Consider the following 27,743-nt stretch of genomic DNA (forward strand, 5'->3'; position numbering starts at 1 on the left):
TAAAGCACAAACAGGTATATTATATATTTAAACTTTATTATAAGTTCATCTGGTGCAGGACTGTAACAAATGATAAAACTATTACAGGGAGTGTGAGTATATGCCTGGTAAGACCATTTTCCCTTCTTCCATAACAAACAGTCAAGACGTACTTTAGCTCTCTCATATCTTTCACCTGAAAACATGGTTGCCATCACAGAACACAGTCCCTTTTTTCCTCTGTCTGTCTCATCTCTTTTTCTTTCACAAATAAATACTTGCCGGAACAGGCGAACCTAGAAATATCCATCTCCACAAAAGCACACACACAGACATACAGGATTAACAGAAGTGTGAGGTTGTTTATCAATGATCGTCACTGAAAGGCTGTGATTAAAATAAGGCACAGAAACAAAATGAAAACACACACATGACACTATTCATGCCATAAGTTGTTGTTGTTGTTGTTGTTGTGTGTATGTGTTTTACACTTTATTTCCATTCTGGGAAGTTTTGTAGTAAACAAGGCAGAAAAAAATGCTACAATAAGGTCAATATCACACTTTTAAGCCATACAGTAAAAAGAATACGTGATACTTTGTGGCTACTCACAGCAACTGACACCGTCTTTTCATGGGCATTTTTTAGCTAGAAGTAGCTGAACCTGCTTTGAATGTAAAGATGACATGCTGGTAAAAAGGAGGGTTATGCTGTTTTCCCTGCTCTGACCCTTTGAATCAAGTATAAAAACCCCCTCCAGAGTTATTTTTTTTCAACGCTTTAGACCTATGTTATCCAGTGTTAGTACTCTACAAAATCCAGCAATCCTGATTTTGTTTTATCCATGATGAGCTGTCGTTTAGCCCTTTCTAGCTGCTGCATTTACTCCACAAAGCGAACCACTGGTTGCACTGCTGGTATTACTGAAAGAAAACCAAAACATATCAAACTTTTAAAAATTCTGAGGAACGCACAGGTTGGGAAGACACTGACAGTGATGCAATTTTTCACAACAAGCCAATATTAAATTTATCACACCCATTCACATCTGCACTCATTTATAAAGTTTGTGAGTATGGATGACTGTAACGATTTCCACAAGATAAGGTTTTACTAGTGAGGTTTAGCATGTACTGTATGTACTGTATGTGTGTGTCTGTGTGTGTCTCAGTTTTTCTCGCTTATAACACCGTTGCTGTTCCCGTTGGCCCCGAGGACAGACTTGTTTTTGAATGGCGGGGTGTAGGGCTGGCGGATGTTCACTCGGTCCTTCTCTGCCTCCAGATCCTCGTCGTAGCGTTCGTCTTCGTCGTTGTCCTCAGCCTCGCTGTGGTGGGGGGAGGAGTGGCGAGACAGAGCTGGAGATGGCGGCACAGAGGCAGGTCGGGGGTAACGGAAGCCTGAGGTCTGAGGATGAGAACGAAGGCATTCAACTGTTTATGAAAAGATTTGACTTCCATGAATGCAATAAATAATGTTAAGTAAGTCTCCCATCCAAAGACACACAAGTTAACTTACTGAGGTAGGCTCATGAGGTTCATATAAGTAAGTGTCAGGGAAGGCTTTAGCCAGGGCCATGTGACGAGCAGCTATATAATACTAGTGTGGAATAGAAGAAGAAACAAGATTAATTCATTTCAAAGATGTCACGTGAATAAAATTCATCTTTGGGATTTGTAATCTCACCCTGCCGAGGTATCTCCAGTCCAGGAGGTCACTCAGGCGCTCAGTCCTGTTCCTTTGGATGATCCTCTGGCGCCGGCTCTGCTTGCAGAACTGGAACAGGAAGGACGTGAGCTGGTTACACGACTCATCGATCCCCCGATACCGCCTGTCCAGGATGTAAATACCTGCAAAAGGTAAACAGCATGACATTAAAGTAAGCACCAGTTATCCCTCTTTACCCTTTTAAGGAAATCTCTAAGAATAACTGAGAATTAAAAAGATAATGTATCAAGAAACACACCATAGGCTGAGGGGTCTGCTATGTGTTCCTCCATGAAGCAGCCAAAGCCTGACAGGTTAGTTGAGATAGATGGAATTCCCATGACTGTGCACTCAGCTGGAAATGACAGAGGCAGTGAGACCCGATTAACATTTTAATATTATGCATACATGTATTCACGTGCATATAACTTGTCAGCATGTGTGAGTCATACCAGGTGTGTAGCCCCAAGGCTCATAGTAAGAGGGGAAGACACCAAGGTGGCAGCCTCTTACAAACTCCTCATAATCCATTGGAAGTAAAGGAGAGGTGGACGAAAGGAACTCTGGATGGAAGATTATCTAACAGATGGAGAAACCATTCATTATCAGAGCCTGTTATAGTATATAGTATTTACCATAACAAATAGTGTGATTAGCAAGCTATTGAACTGAAAAATGAATGATTATTGAATGATGATTATTAGCTGTGTTGAGTGTGTCTCCAACTGTTAAAAAAAAAAAAACACAAATACCTAAAGAGTTGAGAGGAAATCCTCAGGGTTGCCATTGTGATAATTTTTTTATGCACTACCAACTGACATACCTTGACACGGTCAGCAGAGCTGTTGAAAAGGCCAATGCGGCGGACACAGTTAAGGATGGGGTCACTGCTGTCCTCCAGCATGTTATGAGTGCAGATTGGAGGCTGGCACTGTCTCTGAGTCGCAAAGATGGCGCGCTTCATGATGGTGAAATCCTCTTTGTCCAGCATCTTTGACACATCTGGCAGCTGCCCACTAAATTAAACAAAGTGTTTTAGACCTCATGATGAAAGGAAACTAATATACTACTATACTAGTATATACTATACTGCTATAACTAAAACTTGATTATTTTGGACTTTATTGTGTAAGACATGTATCTGTGTATCAAACTTCATCAGTTTGTTACACATTAAGTACCATTTCAACAATGTTGATACTGAGTCCACATTTTATACAGAATCTAAGAACATTTGATGGCCTGATGTGAAACATATGGATTTTATGTGTACTTTGATAGTTTTAATTTGATGCTCTGATAAGACAGATTATTCAATATCTTACAGGTTTCATGAAGTGGACCGACAGTGTTCAACTTACACCAGAAGTGACTCATAAAGTTTCTTTCCAAAGCGTTCCTTCACAGTCTGAGCAGTATCCCTGTCAGAGACAAAGATAAAGAGAATGCAAGTATAATAAGATAAAAGTCAAAGTGTCTGATGATGAAGAGAGATCAATATCTGTCTCAGTATGGATGGGTCAGTGTAGCACTGTCTGCCTGTCTGAATCACAATCTAAACTTTTACTTAGATGCTTCATCTCGATGCCTCGCCTTGTTTAACATAAGAAGAAACCTCACCAGAGCTGCTTCCTGACTGCCTGGCCCTTTAAGGTTTCCACATTAAAGTTGTTTGTCCGAGCTGGCATGATGAAGAATGCGATGACGGTCACATCACTGTGGTTGACCTGCGACAGGTAGACCACACAGAAATATTGAGTTAAATTCGGTATTCACCTTTCTCCTCCCTCCCTCCCTCTCACACACAAACACATAAATGCTTCTACTACGTCTGTTGACACGATAACACCAACACACACTTACTCTCAGCAGATAGTTGAGTCTTGCTAAAGCCTCCAAGAAGATATCAGCTCCTTTGTTGGAGAACTCATACCTTCCAGCTATGAAGAGGAACAAACACTTGTCCAGGTTGAAGTCAAGGTGCCTGATGAATACAATCCAAAATCAGTGTAGCACTTACACTTACAATTTACTTATCCCTATTTTGGTTCTTTAAGATTTTGACAGGACATTAGGAAGAAGGTGTTTCCTGGTAAATTCAACATATACATACACACAATATACATATAACATAAGATTGACTTTTATTATTTACTCTATTTCACCAATGTTCGACATTTATCCTCCCTCAACATGCTGCTACAGTCTAGGCAGTGTTGTGATACTGTGAAGTGTGTTGCAGGGTCGCTCACCCATAGAAGTGTCCCCTGATGAACTCCTGAATCCGATTCTTGCTCTGGGCATGGAGGTTTTGAAACTCGTGCATGGCTGAGAACTTCTTCACATTGAGCCCGTTGGGAGTGACAATGTCTGTGCACGATGGGAGAGATGAAGGGCGTTCAATGCAAAATATGGCAGATACTAATTCAGACCGTCAGTAAAAAAGTGGTGAGAAATACATTATATCCATGTTTAGCGAGACCAGTGATAAATAAGAAGAGAGTGAGATATCAAGGGAGCCTCTTCTCTAATGTCATACATCAATTCACCTCCACACACCTGGTTTCCTCTTGAGCAGGTACTCTGCCTCGATGGCTGTAATTTGTGACACAGTGGTGAAAACGTGAGCGCAGTGAGTAGCCGCCCGCTCCAAACAATAGCGGTGGTAGATCTGTCTGTCGCCCGCTTCCTTATCCACGTTGAACTGAACAAGACACAAAGACAACAGAGAGTATAATGAGGTTGATTTGTTCTTGAAAACATAATCCACTACATGTTTAAGAATAAAAATTACTTGTTTGATTATGGATTTATTGTGGCATTATATGTAGTGCACCTATCTATCCTTTCCAAAATTTGTGAATATGTAAACATACTCACACACACCTCTGAAAGCTTATTATAGAAGTCCACATTTCCAGCGCACAGGTATCGTCCCAGCAGTGTAGCGTGAGTGGTGAAGATGGTTGCGACAGGCAGCTGTCTATGTCTACACAACACTAGGCCCAGGCCAGCCAACCACTCATGGAAATGAGCCACGATGTGTGGAGGCTCCTCACTCTGAGCTGCGTACTGTGATATGGGAGAGCACAGAGTCAATGTGAACAACAAACACACACACAACACAGCTTTAATTTCATGTTTATGCACGTTTTTTTTTTAGTTGCGAGGCACTCAGCAGAAGCTGCTGACCTCTCCCAGAAGCCAGGCCGTCAGGAAGCCGAACAGCACAGCGTCGTTGGCCTCACGGTCGAACCAAGGCACGCCGATGTCACAAAGATCCCAAAGCTCGCTCTTCCAGCGGTCCAGAGACCACGCAGTGAAGCCGACATCAATCAGAACAACGTAGGGACTGCCCTCAATAAGCCAGCGCCCAAAGTAGACCTGTGTGGGGGATGAATGAATGAAATGAAAGAATGCGAAGCAGAAAAGTTACTTAATGCGACACCTCACCATGGATGAAGGCATATTTTTTACTCTTTAAAATGACTAATTTAATTCTATTATGTGGGAAAAGTTAAATGGCTTATCATTTTACAACAAAAATAGTACAAACCATTGAAATCTTTTAAGTTAAAGAGTTGCAGCTGTAACAGCAACTCCTACTTTTTTGTTTGATGCAAAAATGACATTGCATTCATTCAAAGTTACATTTAGTAGTTACATACGTTTGTTTTGTTTTGTTGATACAGAATCGCAGCAAACGAATGTGGCTTAAAGCTGACTAAAGTGGAATTGACAAGTTTAACATACAGGATTTGTCTTTTAAGAAAATTAGTTGGCATTTTCAGCCCAACTAATTGTGCTCTGGTGCTGGCCTGTAGTGGAGTTTATAGGTTGTGTGATTTGAGGTAATCTAGGCAGGCTGTGTTGAAAAGGCTGCACTATCCCTTTAAAATAGAATCACTACCACTCCAAGCCTTGACCCATAATTCCACAGCACTCCCAGAGTGACACAGCACAAAGCATTAAAAGTATCACACACACACACACACACACTGGCAGTCATCTATTTCTGGAGTGTGTCTGTGTGAAAGAGTAAGAGACAGAGAGACATTGATACAACCTCTAACCTTTGCAAGGAAATGTCACGGTGTTTGGAGATGTGGGCAGGGACAGAAGGCTGAGCAGAGGGCGAGTGGGTCAGATATAAAAGAGAGGCTAAGGAAGATCTCTAAATGGGTTTTAAGTGTAGTGCACATTCACCGCATGTATTCACAAATGTCTCTCCATAACTGTAACTCTCTCTCTATGTCCTTGAGTGTAACACAAATTTAACTCAGAAGATGTGTGTGTTTACTGTGTTCGTGTGGTAGTACCTTACACCCACTGGAGTTCATCTTGTCAATGGTTCTCTTCAGCACGGGGTTGGTGGGCTCGATCAGCTCCACCTGAGTGCGCACGTTGCTTTCCACATAGGGACCCACCAGGAAATAGTTCTCCCCCCATTCCTCTGAGGTCAGACGGGCTTTGGTCTGGATGACAGTGTAGATGCCTCCAACTTCAAACATGCAGCAAACATGCCACACGTACGCACACAAAGTGGAGACAAAGATATAATGTTATTCAGCCTGATATATATATATATATATATATATATATGTGTATCGATATACATGAGATATTAAGATGATTGGTCTCTCATAAAAACAGGAATAACCTGTGTAAATAAGATAACAAGAAATGAGAAATACTATTTTTAAATGTTTGTTTCAAAACTTTTAAGAGGAAGTCCACACACAAATGCACACACTACCAAACACTTGCCTTTGTTAGCGACCTCCCAGGCAATTTCAAAAAGGACGGCATCTTCCAAATCAAACTCCTCATCCCACTCCTCCAGTCCTGAGAGGGACGTGACAGACAGGCTGCGAGCCAGCGGCATGCTGGGTAAATAAAGAACACACTCATGTGAGACGGGAGCACCCTACATGATCTTAGATGGTGGCTTTTGCCATTGTAACTTATTGTACTTATTTATTGCACATTTGAATATAAGACTTAAAACCAGCCCATCTTTGTTTAATTACTTTGCAAAGAAATTTAATCAATACTTTTACAATGGGACTTTAAACCAGTTGCTTAGGACAACAGTAATTGAATGATTTTAAATTTGCTTTGTAAACCTCAAGTATCAATGATACATTTTTTAAACAATCTAACTTTCTCTCAACAACCATTTCCTCACACACTCCCAAGAAAGAAGTGACTCAAACACCTGATTTCATAACTCCTATTACATTATACTACTGTGATGTAAAGTCTTTCTCAATCTCAATTGTTTTACAGCTTGAACGATCTTCATTCTCTCTGGTGGAACTCTGATGATCAAAATGCAAGTAAAGATACTTATCATACACTATTGGTCAAAAGATTTAGAACACCCCCATTTTTCCAGTTTTTATTGAAATTTCAGCAGCGCAAGCTCAGCGAAAAAAATTGTTTAGGTCCAAAAAAGAAAACTGAAAAATCATGTCAATTTCATAGAAAACAGGCCATTTTCATGGATTTAAGAAGTTGGTTAATTTACAGTTTCCTGTAGCTGTGGAAGAAAACTTCCTACAGGTGACTTTCAAACTCCTTGTCTGTACAAAGGCAGTGTTGGAACAAACTGTGTTACTACAACCTCAAATTAAGACAATACTGTACTACAGGAAGTAGTACTGTATATTGCTTTCATCCTACAGCAAGATAATGACCAGTACCATTAGAAGAAAAGAACCAGATGCTCTGGGACGAACTGGACAGAAGGGGAAAGCAAAGCAACAAGTGCAACACATTTGTGGGAACGGTGTTGGGACGAGCTTTCCAAACGTTTCATTTTCATTGTAGAAAGAATGTCACATGTGAGTTTGGCTGCTGGATGAGTCTTTAAATATTTATTATATATGAATAATTATATACATATATATATATATAAATATATATAATATATAATTTCAGAGTACACTGAGACATTACACTATATTTCAGTAACAACTGGAGAGATGGAGTTGTTCCAAAAACTTTTGATCGGTAGTGTATATGTTTTTCATTTCTCTAGTAACTTAATAACTTAACCTTTAGCTGTTCTCATGTGAAACCCTGGTCAAACAAACAACACAGAAATGATACAGAGCCACACTGAGTAACAGGGATCCAACATACATGTGTGCATGTGTCATGTATTTGCTCAATCTGAGATGGTCAAAGGGCTTCCTCTGGCTACATAACATGCACATGTACAGCCATGCATATCGCATACTATATACAAATCTGCTCTGTGAGAACGACACATTCATCCTGCACTAGACCTCCACTGTAAGGAGCAAGACTCAAGTTTCTAAGTTTAATTATCTGTCTTCCCATCAGCAACGGAGACATTTAAAGAGAGGACTACATTCCTCTTGGCTGAGTGTAAGAGGAAAGCTTCAACTGTGTTCAGTTCCTGCTTGCCAATATCGTGCAACCTCCTGAACAAATGGGTGAGTAGCGTGAGAAAAGATGCAGAGCTGAAGGAAGGTACAGACAAGGGCACATGTCAGGTATAAACTTGATCCAGCTGTTTACATTGCGCCACTTGTTGATATGCACAAATATGTCGCAATACCTTGAAGTTCAGGTGTGTGAAAAACTACAAAAAAATGAACTAGTGAATGAACACTACACATTGGCAGAGGGGAAATGCTCTTCCACCTGTAGAACAATCCTGTCCACAACTTTGTTCACTGCTCCCCAAAAATTTAATCTGTGTATATTCTACTGGTGAGACAATCTCAAATTCATAAGGCATACAGACAGCATACCTCTCAAATAAAATGTCCTCCATTTGCGTGTAGTACCACAGAATTTCAAATCAGATTAATCCAAGTTACGCACTTAGACACACCCTACTGTGTCTGATGTTTTTCCAGAAAATAATTTCAATTAGCCTACCTCACAAGTAAATCCTTGAAATTACATCTACTCCGTCTCCTTCATTGTAAAATATCTGTCATTTCCGAAGATGGACTGCTGGACACAAGAGGTCTCCTTCTTCACTGAAACATCTACTCTCAGTGGATGTGCTCTAGAGGTTTCAAGTTTCCACATCACACTTGAACCATGCCTGGCTTCCAAACTAGTTGTGATATCTCAAAATCCTGAATCCTCATACATCTTAAACTCAACTTTAAGGTAAACACAGAGAAACTTCCCCCTCCAGGAAATAAATGTGAAAAAAGTCCACAGTGAAGCTCCAACATCCAACAGAAATGAATCAATCATTTCTACACATACTTAGTGAGTAAATACCACAGTGCCTAAATGGGACTATTTCTTCGGGGACCCCCTGGGCTCTGTGTGGGTGCCCTCACATGGCTTGGGACACCACTTTATGGAAGCACTATAATGTTCTACTAACACTCACATGGACATGCAATCACAATAATTACCATCACGCCCTTGTCCACTATTATGGATATTTACATTGTGCAGTCTAGTGGGCCTCAGGTCTTGAAGAACACCAGAAATCGTCCCAAATCAAGCTATGGAGGACGCAGTGCTCGTTCACTTCGGGCAGTGGCTGCTCGTCCAAAGACCACAGGCAATAACAGTATCAAAAACTGAGCTGCCGGCTGCACATGAATGCTGTTACATGCATATACTGTGTTTTCTCATGAGTTGTGGGGCGAACGTGACATCAGGCACCTACTGCAACACAGCTGCGGAAACGCGCAAAGGACACAGCGTCCTGATGCGCGTCCGCAACCACTGATGAAGTATTCAACTATTATCATTGTAGAAAATTAAACACAGATGTCGACTTACCCTTCGGTTTGTCCCAACTTTACGAAGATGAGCTATAAGCAGCTGTCGTAGTCAGTCCATGGAAAGGATAACAGCGGAGAGTGGGGGAAAGGGGGCGGCGGCTTTAGTCAAATGCCAGCGACTCACATTGGTTTGGTGCGTTTGCTGTCATGTTGAGGGACGGGACGTCCACGGCCTGCGATTCAGGAAGAAGGTGGGGTTGGTGAATGCGGGTCGCTGCTGTCACATTATGCATGAGGCTCACTCTCATTGGCCTCAGTCTCCTCTTTGTCTCCACCTCTGCACACAACGTGACGGGAACTGGGTGTTTTCCTCAGCTGAGAGACGCTATTGGCTGGGCAGAAGTTAAAGGGCGCTACAGTGGTTGGTGAATTAGCATTTCATCCATTCAAAAGAGGGGAGTCATTGGCACCTTTTTCTTTTTTTCTGTTAGCAGGGAGAAGTGCAAGAGAGTTATTTATAATGTCTCCTAAGGGTCATGTAGAACATAGTTTGGAGAAAACAACATGACCGGTGACATTAAGACACCCAACCCCTCCACATATCTCTGTCATCTATCCTATAGTAACCTTATAGTTATTTTCTAACTCCACCACCATCCACCCTTGAGAGCCCTGACCACATTGGCCAAAAAGTCAGGGTCTATGTTGGTAAAGCTGCTGAAAATAAGTGAGTGGCTCTGCGGTCACAGCATTGGTATATCAGACCGCTGATTCCAGGACAAATCTTCCCTGCTAAAGTGTCTCTGAGAATGGTACTATCCTCCTGCCAAAATTGTTGGATGTGGCAGGACGTGACCTCTGACCTCACTGTGTTTGTGTCTCTGGAGGGGGTGACAGAAGGCCCCACCAACTGTCATAGATAAGTACAGTGCATAGCACAGTGATGAGTGCACTGATTTATATGAAAAGATCAGATTATCATCAGTGACATCTAGGAATCAGCATACCTGTGTTTTCATGTCTAAGGCATTTCTATGTCTGAGTTTCTGGGATATTTTACAAATTTGAGTTTAAAGAAAATAAACATGACACCAGATCACAAGATATGTTCATCTTACAAACTCTGAGCTTGGCATGACCGGCTTTCTTAATCTGCTGATTATTTTCTTAATTAATTGATTCATTTTTTGGTCAATAAAACATCCAACACAGTGAAAAATTCCCTTGAGCCCAAAGTCATGTTATCAAATGTCTTTTAATCCAACCAAAAACCAAAATCAAATTATTTTCACTTGGGCACCTAGGATCACCATTTTCAACATGTTTGCTTGAAAAAGGAACTAATTGATACATTGATTATCAAAAAAGTTGGCAGTCATTATCTATTGATGAATTTATAGATTAACTGACCAATCAGTTAGTTAGATACACACTCTGAGGCACTGATATCTTTAATAGTTATTGATTTCATTAGTGTGTCCCTGTGTGTGATGATAATATTGTGTGACCTCCAGTTCAAACTGAGTTAATCATAAACCTAAACATTGCCATTTAAAGTAGTTTGTAGTCATATCTGTGAAACATGAAACACAGTTGCCTTCCCCATACTTACTGCATTATTATTACAATCCAAAACCTGATATCAGGTAATGATGTCAGATTATCAAATAAAAATTAAGAGGCACGAAAATATTCTAGTCATGAGGAAATATAGTTACAACTGTTTTCTAACAGTTACAGAAATTCACACATTTACAGCACTTTCTTTCTTTCTATCTATCTATCTATCTATCTATCTATCTATCTATCTATCTATCTATCTATCTATCTATCTATCTATCTATCTATCTATCAGTGTTAAACTGTTTATCTCATTGTTTGTAGGATGGTTGCTGTGTGTATAATTTCATGCCTTAAATAAAATCAAAATAGAAAAAGCGTTCAGTTTTAGAAAATAACATTTAAAGATTTGTTTGTGTATTTGTGGAGCCGTTTTCCCTCCCTCTCTGCTGCGTACATTCTGACGTAATTTTGCCGCGAACACACGGTCTTTTTAACGTAGTAGGTTTGGCCTGGCCGCGTTCAACTTCCTTCTCATTTACAACCGAGTTTCCGCCTTGCGTCTGTCGTCATTGTCCATTGCTTTTATTTTGTACCCAGTAACGAAACGGAAATTTTCCGCGCTTTCGCCGGTGAAAGTTCACAAATTGAAGAAGAGTGGCGGGAGCTTTTGTCAACCGGGGTCTGGTGACAAGAGGTAACTTTGATAGGTATTATACCTTCGTTGGAAACGCACCAGCCGCTGACAGTTTCGTGGGCAGATTTCACAGAGTGGTCGGTAATACAGTTCGATAAGATCAGCCTTGGCGCGAGACTGTTGTGTGTTTACACTCGCGCATGCTAGCTTGTTGCTGTAGCCTGTTACAAAAGAAAGCAGCTGCCCTAGTTTGAACAAGAAATAAGTCGACATAAATTTTTACCGCTGGAACACTGAGGTTAACACATGCTACGTCTTACAGAGAAATGTTGAATTTACGCCATTCATACGCGGATAAGTTGTCAACGTTAGCCGCGAGTGCACTTAACTGAAAATAGCACCGAGAACCTCAGGAGGAAGAGGACACAACGTAGCTAACTACAGCACTTAGTTGAGAAGCTGTAACCTTACAGAGTTTTGTGTTAAGAGTGGGACAGCAAAAGCCATACTAGTTACATGCCTTATGGACTACATTATGTGCAGAATGGAGGAACGTCTCTCATTTGACCGAGGCCACTTCTTACCAACCACATGACCTTTTCTACATCTTTCCTGCGATGATTGATCATGATGTATCAAATTTGTCATTATCGTTCAAAAAAGTATCATTATCGCTGTGTCGTCGTTTACCTTACTTACACTACTCTTTTCTCCTTTATGTTATTACGTTACTTCACCCCCTTTCTAAGTAAACAGAGGCTGTCTGTCAAAAATATAAACTTTCTTTGCAGGTGGTAACAAGCGTTTAATGTAGCACAATCGGAGCTTGTTTTGATAGTTCTGCATTATTCTGAATATGCTATCATTAAGGGTTTATTGTTATGCTGTCATCAAAAATATCCTCTCTAATAATCTTCCCTAACATGTCTTCTGTTTACAAGGTTCGTTGTAGCCATGGAGTATAAAAGACGCAATGGTTCCCCTCTTATGGGGGGTGTATCTCAGGCTAAACGTGGTAAAACAGCAAGTGAATGGGAGGACAGTCCATCGCAGTTCGAAGAGGAGTTGTCCATGTTTGATGAAGCAGAGATGGAGGGGGAGGAGATGGAGGGACAGGCGGGACATGATGTTATTCCCGTAGGTGAGTGTTGCACAGAGAAGTACACAGTCATAGGTGTGTAGCTTTGCATTGTGAATAATGTAACTATGTGCTAATAATAAATAATGTAACTATGTGCTAATAATAAATAATAAATGATTATTGTGTTGGTTCAACTTCTGATAATTCTTAGTTCTTAGATGTACCCATTGGCACAATAAATAATTAATTTTGGTCCTATTTCTGTCTTACCTCCTTGTTCTGTCAGGTGACCTCTTCTCAACAAACATTAACCCTCGCTGGCAGCGGCCTCATGCTCCTACAGTGGACTCATCATCTGATACTTTGGTGTTTCAGCAGATTGACCTTGACTATTATTTAGGTAATTATCAAAGACGACATGTGTTGAAGCCAAAACCAAGATGACTTGGACTTAATTCTGTGATATATCTGTAGTTAGCAGTATTAAATGATGGTAATCATAGTATATAGAGCTGTTCGGGATTCATATAGGTTTTTTTTCTTTACAAATATTTCACACATATTTGATTTGTTGCTTCGATCTAAATAAGAGTGTAGAACATATCCACCTACTCTGATGTTCCACTGTTGTATGTGAGAAGAAATGGTATCAAAGTTAGTTTCCATTTATGTGCTATGCAGGGCCTGCAGTGGCTGGCATGCCTGGCCAGTTACAGGGAAAAGTCCCGATTATTCGGATGTTTGGAGTGACAGACAGCGGCAACAGCGTTTGTTGCCACGTTCATGGTTTTGCACCTTATTTCTATGTTCCAGCACCAAGTGGTGAGTAGTAGTTGTGGTGTGTCACTGTCAGTAAATATTTAATAATTGTCTCAGTTCAACCCATTTCTGTCATCTGAGCTGTCACTATTATGTAATTAATTCTTATTAATCCTGAAAATTTTCCCTCTTTCTACTTCCTTCGAAAAGGGTTCACATCTGCTTTCCTGGGTGATTTTAAAAGAGAGTTGAACTCTGTTGTTCTGAAGGACATGCGCTCCAATAAGGACAACATCTCCATCACAGTGTTGGCTGTGGACATCACCCGCAAAGAGAGTGAGGACAAATAATGTTTAAATACTTATTGGAATTTGTTGTTAACTTGGCAGATCAAACTAATGCAAACTGATCTAATCTTAGCTTCTTTTTTCTTTTCCTACAGACATGTATGGTTACCATGGGAAACGCATTATGGATTTCTTGAGGATAACCATGGCGATGCCTCGTCTCATTGCCCCCGCAAAGAGACTGCTGGAGCAGGGCTTTAAGTTTGGACCTTTCCCCATCCAGAGTTACCAGTCGTATGAGGCCAATATAGATTTTGAAATCAGGTGTGTGTGTGCTATACATATTGTACTTAACACACTATGTCTGTGGTTTATTTAAAATATCCAAGGAAAATAAAAACATGGACATGCATCCTAGAAAAATATTTACTGTATATATTTCAGTCACAGTAGAAGAAATATGTACCTCAATTTATTTATCAAGATTTTTTATTACGTTATGGTGTTGGCACAGATTGTGGTGTTCTTACATTTGTCAGGGTAAACAGGGTATTTGCTGTTGTTAATCCTCAATTTTGTAACCATATTCTTATGTTTTCTTTATTATATATCTTCTTACATTTATATGCAGGGACACCATTGATATCTCGCTACCTCTAGTCTTGAACATGTGATCATGGAAGCCAACCTGTAATTTACTTAATAATTTCTTATAAATGTCTTTCTTACAAAACGGCTGATAAGTAGATATGATACTGTATCTTTCAGCTACATGAACCTCTCTTTGTTGTCAGGTTTATGGTGGACAGTGATGTGGTGGGATGCTGCTGGATTGAACTTCCCAAAGGCAAGTACAGGATACGTGACGAGAAGAGCATGGGGGGCACAGATTCTCAGTACCCGGGCAAGGTAGGTCTGGTTTATGTCTAAACCTCATGACACAATCTGGCTTTTGTTTATGCTGCTCAACTGGCATGTAGACTTGGGCGATATCCAAAATTGGATATCTCCATACAGCCCAGCAAAAATATCCCAATATACAATATTTTTCTTGTATATATTTTCGATATTATGAAAAATATTGCATATGGCAAGAAATATTGCAATATTTGATATTATCGAATGTCAGCCCAAGCCTACTGTCATACTACATGGGTCAGTGGTTCACTTCCCTTTAAGTGCCATCATAGAATTTTTGTATTGTCCAGCTTTTATCAACAGTGTTTTTTCTCCCCCGTTTTTTGGCTGTCAGGAGTCCTTGTGTCAGTATGAGGTGGATGTGGGATGGACAGATTTGATAAGTCACCCAGCAGAGGGAGACTGGCAAAGGATCGCACCACTCAGGGTCCTGAGCTTTGATATTGAATGTGCAGGAAGAAAAGGTGGGGTTCTTTATCTCTGGGATTCTCATTATACAGCATTCAATCTATTCATAGTTGATGGAAAAGCAAATGTAGAGTTTGATGTGGATGTTAACTCTTTTCTTTTCAGGAATCTTCCCAGAGCCAGATAAAGATCCTGTGATTCAGATTGCATCTATGGTCCAGCGACAGGGTGAGACAGAGCCCTTCATTCGCACAGTGTTCACCCTCCAGTCCTGCGCGAGCATTGTGGGCTCTCAGATATTGTGTTTCGCACAAGAGAAACAGCTGCTGCAGGTAAATATGCCGGCTTCAGGAAGGCACTGCAAAACAAACAAATTTTCATGTTTTCTTCGCTCCCACTTGTGGTTTTGTTGTTCATCTCCCATGTCGTTCTGTGTCTGTTAACGTCTGTGTGAACAGAGCTGGGCGGAGTTTTTGAGGACAGTGGACCCAGACATCATCACAGGATACAACATTCAAAACTTTGACTTTCCTTACTTGCTCAACAGAGCTGCTGCTTTAAAGGTTAGATGAAGCCACATTCATTTACTTTAGTTTGATCCAATACCAAAGCCTAAAATGTTCTTGGCAGATTAAGCATCATTGAGTGTCACTTAACTACCTCTATAAAGTGTGTTTGTAGTAGATATACTTCAGATCTCCCTAAGATCTAAACATCTCTGCTCCCCCCTCTGTTCAATAAAACATGATATTTGTATTTAGGTGAACCTGTTTCCCTACTTGGGCCGAGTACGAGGAATCAAGTCAGTCTTGCGCGACCTAAACTTCCAGAGCAAGCAGATGGGCCGCAGAGAGAACAAGACCGTTAACATGGAGGGCCGGGTTCAGTTTGATCTGCTGCAGGTCAGCACTTACTATTGTAAATTATGATTAAACAATAGTGATGTTACCATACTGGTAATATGTGGTGCACAGATTTGTTGTTTTCAGGAAAAGACAGACTGAGCATAAACTGGTTGGTGTGTCTGTCTAATCAGGTGCTCCTCCGGGACTATAAACTGCGCTCATACACACTCAACGCTGTGAGTTTCCACTTCCTGCAAGAACAGAAGGAGGATGTACAGCACTCCATCATCACTGATCTGCAGGTAACCTTGTTGCACCTGGAAAATAGCTGGTTGTCTTTCAGCTGCGCAGATTCGACTGCCCTCATTAATAAATATTTAAATATTTGGGTAATTTTTCGATAATGAAGTCAAAATAAAGATGTAAGCTTCTTGGAAAAAAACATGTTGCTTTTGTCACTCATCTGTTGTTCTCTGCTTGTCCTCCATCAAGAATGGAAACGAACAGACTCGTAGACGTTTGGCTGTCTACTGCCTGAAAGACGCCTACCTCCCACTGCGCCTGCTGCAGAAGCTGATGTGTGTGATTAACTACATGGAGATGGCAAGAGTGACAGGTGTGCCTCTCACGTACCTGCTGTCAAGAGGACAGCAGATCAAAGTCGTGTCTCAGCTGCTGCGACAGGTAACAAAGGCAAACACATGGGATGCACAAGTCACTGGATGCATGTAGATTTAAAGATGATAACTCTTAAGTATCTGTGTATCTGTACATGTTTAGGCCATGAAACAGGACTTGGTCATGCCTGTTGTTAAGACAGAAGGAGGAGAAGACTACACTGGCGCCACTGTCATTGAGCCAGAGAAAGGGTATGTAGGTCTGGTGTTTGGTCATGTGAATGTTTGACTCCACTCTTGGATTTTTTGGTTTTGTAGGTGCAAGCTTGTCATGTTTCTTCCATCACCGCCTTCTTCTCTGCATAGGTATTACAGTGTCCCTATTGCCACCCTGGATTTCTCCTCCTTGTATCCGTCCATCATGATGGCTCACAATCTGTGCTACACCACCCTGCTGCAGAGGGGCTCTGTAGAGAAACTAGGGTGAGGCAAAGATCTTAAGCCAGCCTACAGACTTTTGTACCTGACACACAGTATGGTGGAACTAGTTTAATTCATTGTTTTTTCATGGATTCATTGTGTCTTAATGTCCAAGTAAAAACTCGAAACAGTTCAAATGCAATTGTCTAGTATTAACAATCCAAACTAATAACTAAAGTGGTTGTGTGTCTATAGCTTGTCACCTGAGGACTTCATCAAGACTCCGACTGGTGATCTGTTTGTGAAGAGCTCGGTAAGGAAAGGACTTCTACCTGAGATCCTGGAGAACCTGCTGTCTGCCAGAAAGAGGTTCGAATTGTTTCAAATAAATAACAACAAAAAGCTTATTAATAACTTTTTAATCCTGTGATTCACAATTAGTGTTGAACGGTTCCTCTTTCTATAATGAACATTCAGATTTATTCTTTAAAAATACAAAAATGGGTTTACCAAAAAAAAAAACAACTGATGACCAAATCTCAAATGATCAAAACTCAAACGTCTTAGAAAATAATTATTTTTACGACCCTTTAAATAATATATAGAGCAGATAAACATGTTTTTGGTGTGCCCATAAATCAGCCAGATGTGACTTCCTTCTCACCTTGTCCCTCTGTCTCGCCACAGGGCCAAAACAGAGCTGAAGAAGGAAACTGACCCTTTCAAGAAGCAGGTGCTGGATGGCCGACAGCTGGCCCTCAAAATCAGTGCAAACTCTGTCTATGGCTTCACGGGTGCTCAGGTGGGCAAGCTGCCCTGCCTAGAGATCTCCCAGGTGAGCACCTGACTCTGTAGACAGCCTTAGAATAATTATGTTGTTCAGACCTGATACTGGTGACTGCACCTTATGTTTACATGTTTATATACTGTGATTAGTGTGAATAATCTTCAGCTAAAGAGCACTGTTGTTGTCTTTACCCTTACATTGGTTGGCAGAAGAAGAATGACACAACTGTTTGTCATTCTTGCTAAATGCAGTCATCCCCATTTGACTTATTGTCACTCTTCCAATTGTTCCACTCAGATGTGAAATCGGAGCACAAGCTGTAAACAGCAAAGATGTAGAGTGAAGATTAGTGTTGAAATAGAAACCACAGAGCAGGTGGTGGCAGAAATGTAAACAATTAAACACAAAGACCTACTGCAAGTGTAGAAAAATAGCTGCAACAGACTGCTTCTTGCTGCTTTGTGAAATGTTGACATAGTTAATTAAACAACACTCTCACAGAGAGTTGAGACAACTCTATGATCAGTTTTGCCCAGTAGCAAATATTTTTCTCAGTCATTGAAACTCATGACCTGTAACATGGCTGAAGGTTTTGCTCCGTGGCCAATGAAAGCTTTTTCCAACACCACAGGTAATTTAGTTATGTAAACTCTAATTAAATCTTTTCTTGTCTCATTCAGAGCGTCACAGGTTTTGGAAGACAGATGATCGAGCAAACCAAACAGCTAGTGGAGTCAAAATACATTATTTCCAATGGTTACCAAGGTGATGCCAAGGTGAGGAATACATGAGGCTGCCATCCACTTATACTGAACCAAACTCAGCTCATTTGGTTCCTTTTTTTCTGGTTAACATATCACATATCGGCTAACATCAGATTTGTTCCTCTCTGTAATGTAAACACTGACTTGTCTGTGGTTTTCCTTTTTAATTTTATTTTTATCTGTTAAGGTAATCTATGGGGACACAGACTCTGTAATGGTTAAGCTTGGAGTTGCAACAGTAAGGGAGGCGATGGATATCGGGAGGGAGGCAGCGGAGTGGGTGTCGTCCCATTTTACTCCGCCCATCAAACTGGAGTTTGAGAAGGTACAATTTCAGTCCAGTCCATTTATCAACACACTTGTCCCTGTGGAATTTGTAATTGAGGCCTATAATTCATGTGTTCCAGCCCAATTTGACATTTGAATCTATCAATTTGGTCTCTAGATAGACATTTGATACAATTTACCAAACAATTAACTGATTAATTGAGAACATATCAGATCACTCAGATTAATCTATGTAGGGAAAATCACTCTATTCCGAATGTACCAAAGGTATTTGTTATAATAAGATGTTAATGCAGTTGAAGAAAAGTCTCTTTTGCACACTTACATTGCTCATATCTCTTGTCCCTGCGTCTTATTTCCAAAGCTATGTTTACATATAAGTCCTTATCATGATGGAAAATAAAGTATGAAGCTTTGCGCAGTTGTGGTGTTAAGTACAACATAGAATTTGACATTTCTGATGTTATATCTCCTACATATTTCTCTCATTCAAAAAGTTCAATGTCCAGTCAAAAAATGTTCATGAAATATAACTATCCCTCTCTGTGTCAGATGCCATCTCTGTATTAAAGAACACTGCAGCCACATGAAGCTATATTTGCACTTGGATGTATACGATTGAATTGAATTGAATTTTTACCCTATAAATGTGATAAATGCACATTCATCTTTTTTTTGTAAACTGGAAACATTGAACATCTCATCTACACTACAATACATTTTGGTCTTCTCAAGAGAATATCTGTAGATCTTGAAACGGGGGACCTCAGGGTTCACAGGAGAAATAGATCAATGAGAGTTTATTTTTGTCACTTGCACAGGTGTACTACCCATACCTGCTGATTAACAAGAAGCGCTACGCAGGCCTGTATTTCTCCTCCAGTGCACACACACATGAGAAGATGGACTGTAAAGGCATTGAGACTGTCCGCAGAGACAACTGCCCTCTGGTGGCTAACCTCATCAACACCTGTCTGCAGAGAATCCTCATAGACAGGTACACACATGCCCATTCTTTTTAGAGGTACTCTGTGATATCGTCTTTTCATAATTAAATTTTTAATTCCATTTTGACATACTGAATATAACTCAATAGAATTGCAATAGAAAATAGCTAAACCCAAACATTCAGCCCACTTTCTCTTTTATTGCTTGCTTGAACCTAATCCAGAGCTGTTGATACTGTGCATAACTAACTCAGCTGATGTGATGTGTTGTCAGGGACCCGCAGGGTGCAGTGGCTCATGCCAAAGAAGTGATCTCAGACCTTCTGTGCAACCGCATCGACATCAGCCAGCTGGTCATCACCAAGGAGCTAACGCGCACCGCCCAGGAGTACGCTGGCAAACAGGCACACGTGGAGCTGGCAGAGAGGTCTGACACCAGACACTGAGTCACTTAATTTCAAATAACACTAAAAAGGAAAATATTCTGTGTGATATGGGTGAACTGGCTCATTAATATTGATGTTTTACAGGATGAGGAAAAGAGATGCTGGCAGTGCCCCCAACCTGGGAGACCGAGTTCCATATGTCATCATCAAGGCTGCGAAGGGAGCAGCAGCGTACATGAAGTCAGAGGTCTGTAGTGTTGTCTTTGATAGATTTTTAATATGCGTGTTTGTTTCCTTTCCTTATTGTGAATATTAAATCCTGGCAATAACCCTGATTCTTCCACATGTTGCTTCAGGACCCAATCTATGTGCTGGAAAACAACATTCCCATCGACACCCAATACTACCTGGAACAGCAGCTGTCCAAGCCCCTGCTGAGAATATTTGAGCCCATCCTGGGAGAGAGCAAGGCAGAGAGCGTCCTGCTCAGTGAGTCCAAACACACGCACATCATGGTCATTAGCTTTTGAGCATTTGACATTAGTCTTGACATTTTAAAGCATAAATTACTGATTGTGAAATCTATAAACTATTCATCAAAATCAGCATCTGTAGGGATCCCAGGACTCAAATGTAACATTTTTAACATTATAACAACTAAAATGTTAAAGCTGCACAGTTTATCCAATAAATGTAGAAAATGCCATCTTACTAGAGGTACTCTTACTCAAGTTTTTTGGATGTTAATTTTTTTATTTTTGTGGTGTGTTTCAGAGGGTGACCACACACGCTGTAAGACGGTGTTGACCTCAAAGGTCGGGGGCCTCATGGCATTTGCCCAGAAGAGGAGCACCTGTATCGGCTGCAAAGCTGTGCTCAAGACAGACAGTATGTGTGCTCAGTATTTTAAGATTTTTTTCTCTTCTTTGATATTCCCTTCATGAATTTAGGTGATACTTTCAATTTAACAGGATGTTTTGCTTTTGGATGAACAGTAGCTCTTCATTTCTTGGCATAGGACCAGTCCATCTTTATTTTTTAATGTCCAGTAGTACACTTTGGGTTGGAGTTTTATACAATATGTGCAACATCTAATGTCTGTCATTGCAGCGGCTGTGTGTGATTTCTGTAAGAAGAAGGAGTCTGAACTGTACCAAAAGGAGGTAGGCAAAATGCTAAATGACTTCATACTTGAATGTTTTCGTTTTCTTCACTAACAGTCCTAGCTCTGAATGTGCTTGAAGAAAAGCTTGAATGTCTTATTTTCAGGCAGTGGCTGAGTGTTTATCATCATATTGCCCTCTGGTGGCTCTTCAGAGCTCAGTGAATTCCTTAAAAGGAATATGATATAAAATTTATTTTGGTACATTGAGCTAAACAGTGCAGAGTCTAACTGGATAATTGTTTACTTTCAGGCTGCTATAGACCAGTGTGCTGGTTAAAATGTGATTCTGTTTTTCCATGTTGTCTGTTCCAGTGAAGCACAAAGCATTAATACATGTTTAGAATTTGTTACCAGAAGAATTAAGGGGGTAATATTTCAAAAACAAATGTCTAATGTGTTGCTAACATTAAGGTTTAAATTACAGATCTTTCACTTGAACACACTGGAGGAACGTTTCTCTCGTCTGTGGACTCAGTGTCAGCGTTGTCAAGGCTCCCTCCATGAGGATGTGCTCTGTACCAGGTACATAAATAGTACACAAGCACATATTTAACTGTGTGTTTATTGTGGAATAATGGCTGAGCACACACTAGCAGTCCTTTATGTCCACTAACACTGTCCCTCCTTGCTCTTCTGCAGCCGGGATTGTCCCATCTTCTACATGAGGAAGAAGGTTCAGAAAGATCTGGATGACCAGAGTAAGCTGGTGTCTCGTTTTGGATGGTGAGAAAAGGGGCACACAACACACTCTCATTCCTCCTGTGCCTCATTTCAGATAACTTTGGACTCTCATTGTTTTTCTACATCTTTTAGTGCTGTGAAAATGCATATATATCGCACTATTTCTAATATGAATAAAGTGACAATAAGTAGTATCTTTTTGTAAAATAAAATCAAAAAGCAATCTATTTGTTTTGGGCTTTCAGATATGATCATTACTTATTTAACGATGATTACAAAAATCCCTTTTGAAGTGGTTAAAATTACACACAGGATACTGAACCACACTGCCGTCAAACATGGCAGACAGTAAATGTACGTGACGTGTCCTGTGTGGGAAGAAGTTTGTATGAACCTGCCTGTTCAGATGTACGTTCCCCAATCTTAATTTGACATCAAAGTAAAAGTGTGGAGTTTTACAGAAATGAAAAGAGGAACTTGATTGGCTTCCTCTTCATCGTTATTGTCTGACCTCATAAACCACATCCCTTCCCCTTCACTGATTTGGTACAAAAACCCTGATCTTCTTTATGGTTTTATGGAGAACACTGGGTGTAGTATTTGCTCTTCCTTCTTGAAACATGTGAAAAAGTAGAGGTCTGTATATGGAAGGTTTACAAATCAGATCTGGTGTAAACGCACCACATTCTCTACTTGGTTTGTGTGTTTGACAAAAGTAACCAGTAAACACATTGGATAAACAAAACAGACCAGATGTAAAAGCTACAGACATTTACTTGTTCATTATACCAGAGTGCATTACAGATTTCATATGACTGTCAGTGGCTTCTTCAGATCAAATCAGTTACTCCATATTTTCACAATGGAATTACATTGAGTCCAAATGATGACAGCCTGCTGGTTTTATACCAATGAACCAAAGAAAATTAGGAATCCGTCATAGATGGATTCACTTCTGTTAGCACAATACAACTCAGTTGAAGTTAGCTCACTGAACTTTGATATCATTTTAGTAACTATGTGGACAGCAGTTAGTTAATGCAGATGCTGGGTTTTTTTTTTAAATTGGGAAAACTGTTTGTAATGATACAAAAATAGAAATTCAACCATCCATTATATTTACTAGTGATGGTAATTATCAAAGACAAACACTGCTATAAAAAACGGTTGCGCTACTGAATATGCTTATAATCAGATACCATGACTGTTGCTGTGAGACTAAGTTAAACACTGCTTTCAGTGGTTTCATGTATTACCACATGAATATTTGCACACACTACATTCTCTGGTAGAGTGTGGTGTAGCATCATCTGTGCTTTGACACAGTGACTTACAATTTGAACCACCAACAACACTTGGACTGACATAATAATTGCTTTAAAAAGTGGACTTTGGAATACAGCGTGACTGTGTGGAGCAAACAGCAGGGCCAACACTTCAAATGATAAGTTAATGGTGTAAAATATGGAAACAGGCATCAGATTTCAACCAATCATTTGACACAGCGCTCAGTCTGTTATTCCTCAGTTCCTGATAAAACACCATATTCCTGAGTAAACCTTTGAAATGGCACTACCACTAATTCAAAGTTCTACAAAAATAAACATATGATAGGAAATGAATAAAGTGCACCTAGGAATCTGGAACACAATTTTGAGGCTTTTGTTACTGTGGTGATGCTATCCTACTACAGCATTTCCTGAACATTCAATCGAAAGCACAAGGTCTGAAGTGCATGGCTCAAGTGCATTTAGGGTGTGTCCATATCCACTTCCACTATTTCAACAGCAGAAAAAACAGTCGCTGTGCCAGGCGCATGATTCAAAAGGCTTGTACTTAAACCAAATCAGAGTGCCATCTACCATTCCCTTTAAAAGCCAGGTGTGCTTGCACCTTGACACATTGCTATTATAATGGCGCAGTTTTTCACACAAAATTGGAGTCCATTTGTGGTGACTGACCAGTGAGCCCAGTCCCAGCACATGCACACAGCACGCTTGGGAAAGGAAAGGCTAAGCTAATCAATGCATTGTGCACAGCTCTACAAAGAAGCAACGGCACAAATCGGCACAGAGTTAGACATCTTTTATGTTATATTATAAGAAGTGTAAATACATTTTCGGTCCATTATGAACCTGTGGTGGGACAAATTTAGTCTAGGTGATGAATGGGAAACACTGGTGGATTTACCAGGTAGTAAGACAGAACGCTTCTCTGCAGAGCCTTATTTATGTCCAAGAGGCATCCATAACACATGGCAAAATATGCCACAAGGCATGCTCTGTCCTTCTGAGGCTGTATTGTGTTCCACCTGACATAGCCAAACATCTGAAGTGAACAGTTTGTGTGTAACAGGCAGCTGCTGTGTGTTGTACACTTGCCTATCTAGGCACATATTACTCTCTTGATGATGCGCCCTTAAAATAACAGTAAAATACTTCACTGACTTCAGACCAGGTTTTTGTTGGTCAATTGCGCAATCGCTTTACGCTACCTTAAGAAAGCAATGTGCCAACAATGCGCCTGACCGCATCAGATGCGCATGGATGCTGAGATGAGCGGAAGTGTATTTGCTATTTAAACAACGCGGGCACTGGACGGGAAAATGACAACTGCCTCAGTCTGAAACTTGTGAAGACACTTGCGGTTCGCCTTGCGCCAGGTCTAAGATAGGGCCCATGGTCTTTGTGAGGGGGAAAAAAACCCCAACTATCTATTGTTTCAAAGACCAGAGGACATGCCAACCTATGGAAAAAAAAAACAGAAGGGGAAGAAGAAAAACATCTGACTGGAGGCAAAACAGGAAAAAAGTATCCAAGTCACTTGGATACTGTTTTCTCATGAAGTGTACATTGAACAGCTTGTTACTGTGAGCCTTTGACCCCTAAGTTAAGAGGTGCTGAAAACACTGGCCGGACTATTTAAGATTAGAAAAAGTTATCTGTATGGACAACTTCTCATGGATTCTTGGAAAAAAAAAAGAGATCTTTCTACTACAGACTCAAATTAATTTTTTTCCTTAACCAAAAAAAAACAAAACATCCAACTTAAACTAGTTTCTAGATGTTTGGTCATAAAAACAAAAAACCAACTGAATTCACAGCGTTAAGTGAACACTGCACATTGAATGAATAAATGGCAAATCTTCTAGCAACATACTGTTAGTGGAAACTTTGACAGCAGTAAAAATGGATTTTACCGCGGCTGCTTCCCTGTCTGGAGCTGTGCTGGATGTCTCCAAAGTGACAGGAGGTGCAGTGTGTGAGAGGGAGCATGAAACAAGTGCCGTAAGGGATGCCAGTGCCGTGTGTGTGTGTGTGGTTTGCTATAGTATTATGCAGCGTCTCTGAGTGTTCTTCTTGCTCTTCTTGTTGCTGCGGTTGGTCTCCTTATATCTTCTAATCTCCCGTACCAGCGAATAGAAAGCTTCTTCTACACCCTGCAAAACAAAGAGAAAAATGCATTTGTAACATGCAAATTATATGCTGTTTTATTTTATGTGCGGATATTTTATTTGCTCAAACAAGGCTCATGCATGCTTCCATGCAAACTAACTATAGGTTGTCTTTCTTACATACCTGTCTGGTCTTGGCAGATGTCTCGACAAATGGCACGCCGTAGCTTCGTGCCAGCTCCTGCGCCTGTCGCGTCTCCACAGTGCGGGTACTCAGGTCGCTCTTATTCCCCACCAGTACCATGGGAACACTGTCACTGTCTTTCACCCTGTTGATCTGCTCTCTGAGGAGGAGACACATGCAACAGCATCGCAGAGATTGGGGTCACCCTACTTTCTGAACAGTGGGTTACAATCACTTATCTGGGTCAGCTGCATCACCTGCTCTAAACTGCATCATGCCCCTCAGGGGGCATCTGCTGACAATCTCAATTATATTATATCAATATGACTGTAGTTTCCAGATGGCCCTAGTGAACTTGTAACCACACTCAGCATGTCTATAGATGTGTGTTACAGATAATTACAAGTGCAGTTCTTTCTGGTCAGGAAGTAACCTTGTAGTGCTTGGCTGTTCGAACCTGCATAGCACAGTATGATGCAATAGTTAAAATAGACAATTGATTTGACAGTACTACTTCACCTTCTCTTTGCAGCTGTGTTTCATTACTGAAACAGCAGTCTGGTTGGTGTGTACTTGAACCCATGAAGCATCTTGTACCTGTAAAGGTGAACATCCTCAAAGGACTTGGTGTTGTTGATGGCAAACACACAGAGGAAGCCCTCTCCTGTCCTCATATACTGGTCCCTCATGGCGCTGTACTCCTCCTGACCTGCAGTGTCCAGGATGTCCAACAGACACGTCTCTCCGTCAATCACCACCTGTTTTCTGTACGAGTCCTGTAACACAGCATCAGCATGAACATGCGAGCAGTGCCAAACATGTCTGCCAAGAAATCTGACAGTGGATTGCATCACATCGATTGCCATGGGTTTTTTTCCTACAGTCTCACTGCGTGGTCATGTGGCAACAAGACCTTGTTAAATTAAATGTTTTGTAATGAACTTGCTGAAACCTGAACACTTTTCAAACATCAAGTATGACATAATACCATTACCTGACTTACAGCTTGACATATTTAACTGTCTGAAAAGAGATTTACAACCAACTTGTGCTGACTTTTAGGCAACAACTTGAGAAACAAAGATGTCACAGTAGATTGGTGACAGTACAATCTGTTGTTTGCTATTGTCCTTTTTTTTTTTTTTTTAAGGTTTAACGCCCTCAGTGTATGAAACAATTAAAATTAGATCCATCTTAACTGTAAAATGTATATTGCATGTTTATGCATCAGAGATAATAATCTTATCTACCCATATGATTCTTAATACTTTTATTTGTTACTTTTGAATTCAGAACTTGTAATTAAAAATTTTGTACATTTATTTATTGTGTAATACACATAAAAATGGCCATCCCGCATTAACTTATAAGATACCAAAAATGCAGCTGCAGCAGTGAAACATTTGCCTCATATGAATACGATCGTGTAGTCTCGTATAAAACTTTAAATTACTGTTTTTTTTTTTTTCGCTTATATTACACAAAACGTTCCCCAGGACACACACTTATCTAATAGCTCCTTTCTCACCTCGATGGTTGGATCATATTCATCAACGAAGTGGTTCTGGATGAGCTGGATGGTGAGAGCGCTCTTCCCCACACCTCCTGCCCCCACTACCACAAGCTTGTACTCGGTCATGCCTGGAAAGGATTAAACCAACAGGTTTCATATCGCATTATCCAGTTAACAAGAATAAAGGTGATCTAACCAGCTGTTATTGCCTTCTTCCTCCCTGCACTTACATGGCGAAGAGGTTGACCCAGATTTAAACTTACTCTCTGCTGACGGTAGTTATCTTCATGTAAACTATTCCTTATTCATGTTAACTAGTTACTGAATCGATATGAATGAGTATCCATAGTAAAAATCCGAACTGTTTAAACGTACTTACCTTAGTGCGGGATTTATAACAGTCTGAGACGAGAGATAGCAGAGTTTACCAATGGATAAGTGAGATTAGCTTGCTACATAACGTTAGCCTGAGATCATTTCCTTGTTCAAAACACTTGTAGAAACACTTCGGGATCTGTCTGCAACTTGTTTTCCTGCCTAGAAATACGTGTGAAAATATGAACTAAAGGTTTTCGACGCTACTAGTAAAAATCAAACTTTATGTTATAAATAAATTAAAGCCTGAATTCGTGCGAGCTCCTATTTAGTCTCCATTGTGATTCATTGTAAGCAGAGCAGTTTTCACG

General features: G+C 40.4%; 3 protein-coding genes across 7 annotated transcripts; 1 reads left to right on the forward strand and 2 right to left on the reverse strand.

Annotated features, from left to right (window-relative positions):
- Window positions 1–17: 17 nt before the first annotated feature.
- On the reverse strand, window positions 18–9,635 carry gys1 (glycogen synthase 1). Of its 2 annotated transcripts, none has more exons than XM_022756943.1 (16): window positions 9,475–9,635; window positions 6,454–6,572; window positions 6,006–6,187; window positions 4,879–5,070; window positions 4,573–4,758; window positions 4,246–4,390; window positions 3,939–4,056; window positions 3,550–3,670; window positions 3,307–3,413; window positions 3,048–3,107; window positions 2,510–2,702; window positions 2,139–2,265; window positions 1,946–2,041; window positions 1,666–1,829; window positions 1,498–1,578; window positions 18–1,386 (listed from the first exon to the last, which is right to left on the reverse strand). In XM_022756943.1, exons 2-16 carry the CDS (start codon window positions 6,569–6,571, stop codon window positions 1,147–1,149), a joined length of 2,130 nt encoding a protein of 709 aa, XP_022612664.1. In that variant the 5' UTR covers window position 6,572; window positions 9,475–9,635; the 3' UTR covers window positions 18–1,146. The 2 variants fall into 2 exon arrangements, with proteins under 2 accessions (XP_022612664.1, XP_022612663.1); XM_022756942.1 differs by having other exon boundaries at window positions 4,567–4,758.
- A 1,965-nt stretch (window positions 9,636–11,600) lies between these two features.
- Window positions 11,601–24,947, forward strand: pold1 (DNA polymerase delta 1, catalytic subunit). Of its 4 annotated transcripts, none has more exons than XM_022756870.1 (27): window positions 11,601–11,673; window positions 12,555–12,754; window positions 12,981–13,094; window positions 13,376–13,516; window positions 13,664–13,789; window positions 13,896–14,064; window positions 14,535–14,649; window positions 14,993–15,122; window positions 15,232–15,398; window positions 15,525–15,629; window positions 15,828–15,968; window positions 16,103–16,213; window positions 16,404–16,595; window positions 16,692–16,780; window positions 16,895–17,011; window positions 17,204–17,317; window positions 17,636–17,783; window positions 18,416–18,511; window positions 18,687–18,824; window positions 19,609–19,784; window positions 20,009–20,161; window positions 20,265–20,367; window positions 20,477–20,609; window positions 20,895–21,008; window positions 21,231–21,283; window positions 21,710–21,807; window positions 21,925–24,947. In XM_022756870.1, exons 2-27 carry the CDS (start codon window positions 12,568–12,570, stop codon window positions 22,010–22,012), a joined length of 3,318 nt encoding a protein of 1,105 aa, XP_022612591.1. In that variant the 5' UTR covers window positions 11,601–11,673; window positions 12,555–12,567; the 3' UTR covers window positions 22,013–24,947. The 4 variants fall into 4 exon arrangements, with proteins under 4 accessions (XP_022612591.1, XP_022612593.1, XP_022612592.1 ...); XM_022756872.1 differs by having other exon boundaries at window positions 11,618–11,686; XM_022756871.1 differs by lacking the exon at window positions 11,601–11,673 and adding an exon at window positions 11,674–11,750.
- Window positions 22,723–27,743, reverse strand: LOC111230220 (GTPase HRas-like). The gene is made up of 5 exons (XM_022756876.1): window positions 27,437–27,743; window positions 27,073–27,185; window positions 26,142–26,320; window positions 25,545–25,704; window positions 22,723–25,405 (listed from the first exon to the last, which is right to left on the reverse strand). The coding sequence occupies exons 2-5, from the start codon at window positions 27,181–27,183 to the stop codon at window positions 25,292–25,294; spliced, it is 564 nt and encodes a 187-aa protein (XP_022612597.1). The 5' UTR covers window positions 27,184–27,185; window positions 27,437–27,743; the 3' UTR covers window positions 22,723–25,291.

The sequence above is a fragment of the Seriola dumerili genome, unplaced genomic scaffold (assembly GCF_002260705.1).
Source record: "Seriola dumerili isolate Sdu_G_001 unplaced genomic scaffold, Sdu_1.0 BDQW01000260.1, whole genome shotgun sequence".
NCBI classification, from domain to species: domain Eukaryota; kingdom Metazoa; phylum Chordata; class Actinopteri; order Carangiformes; family Carangidae; genus Seriola; species Seriola dumerili.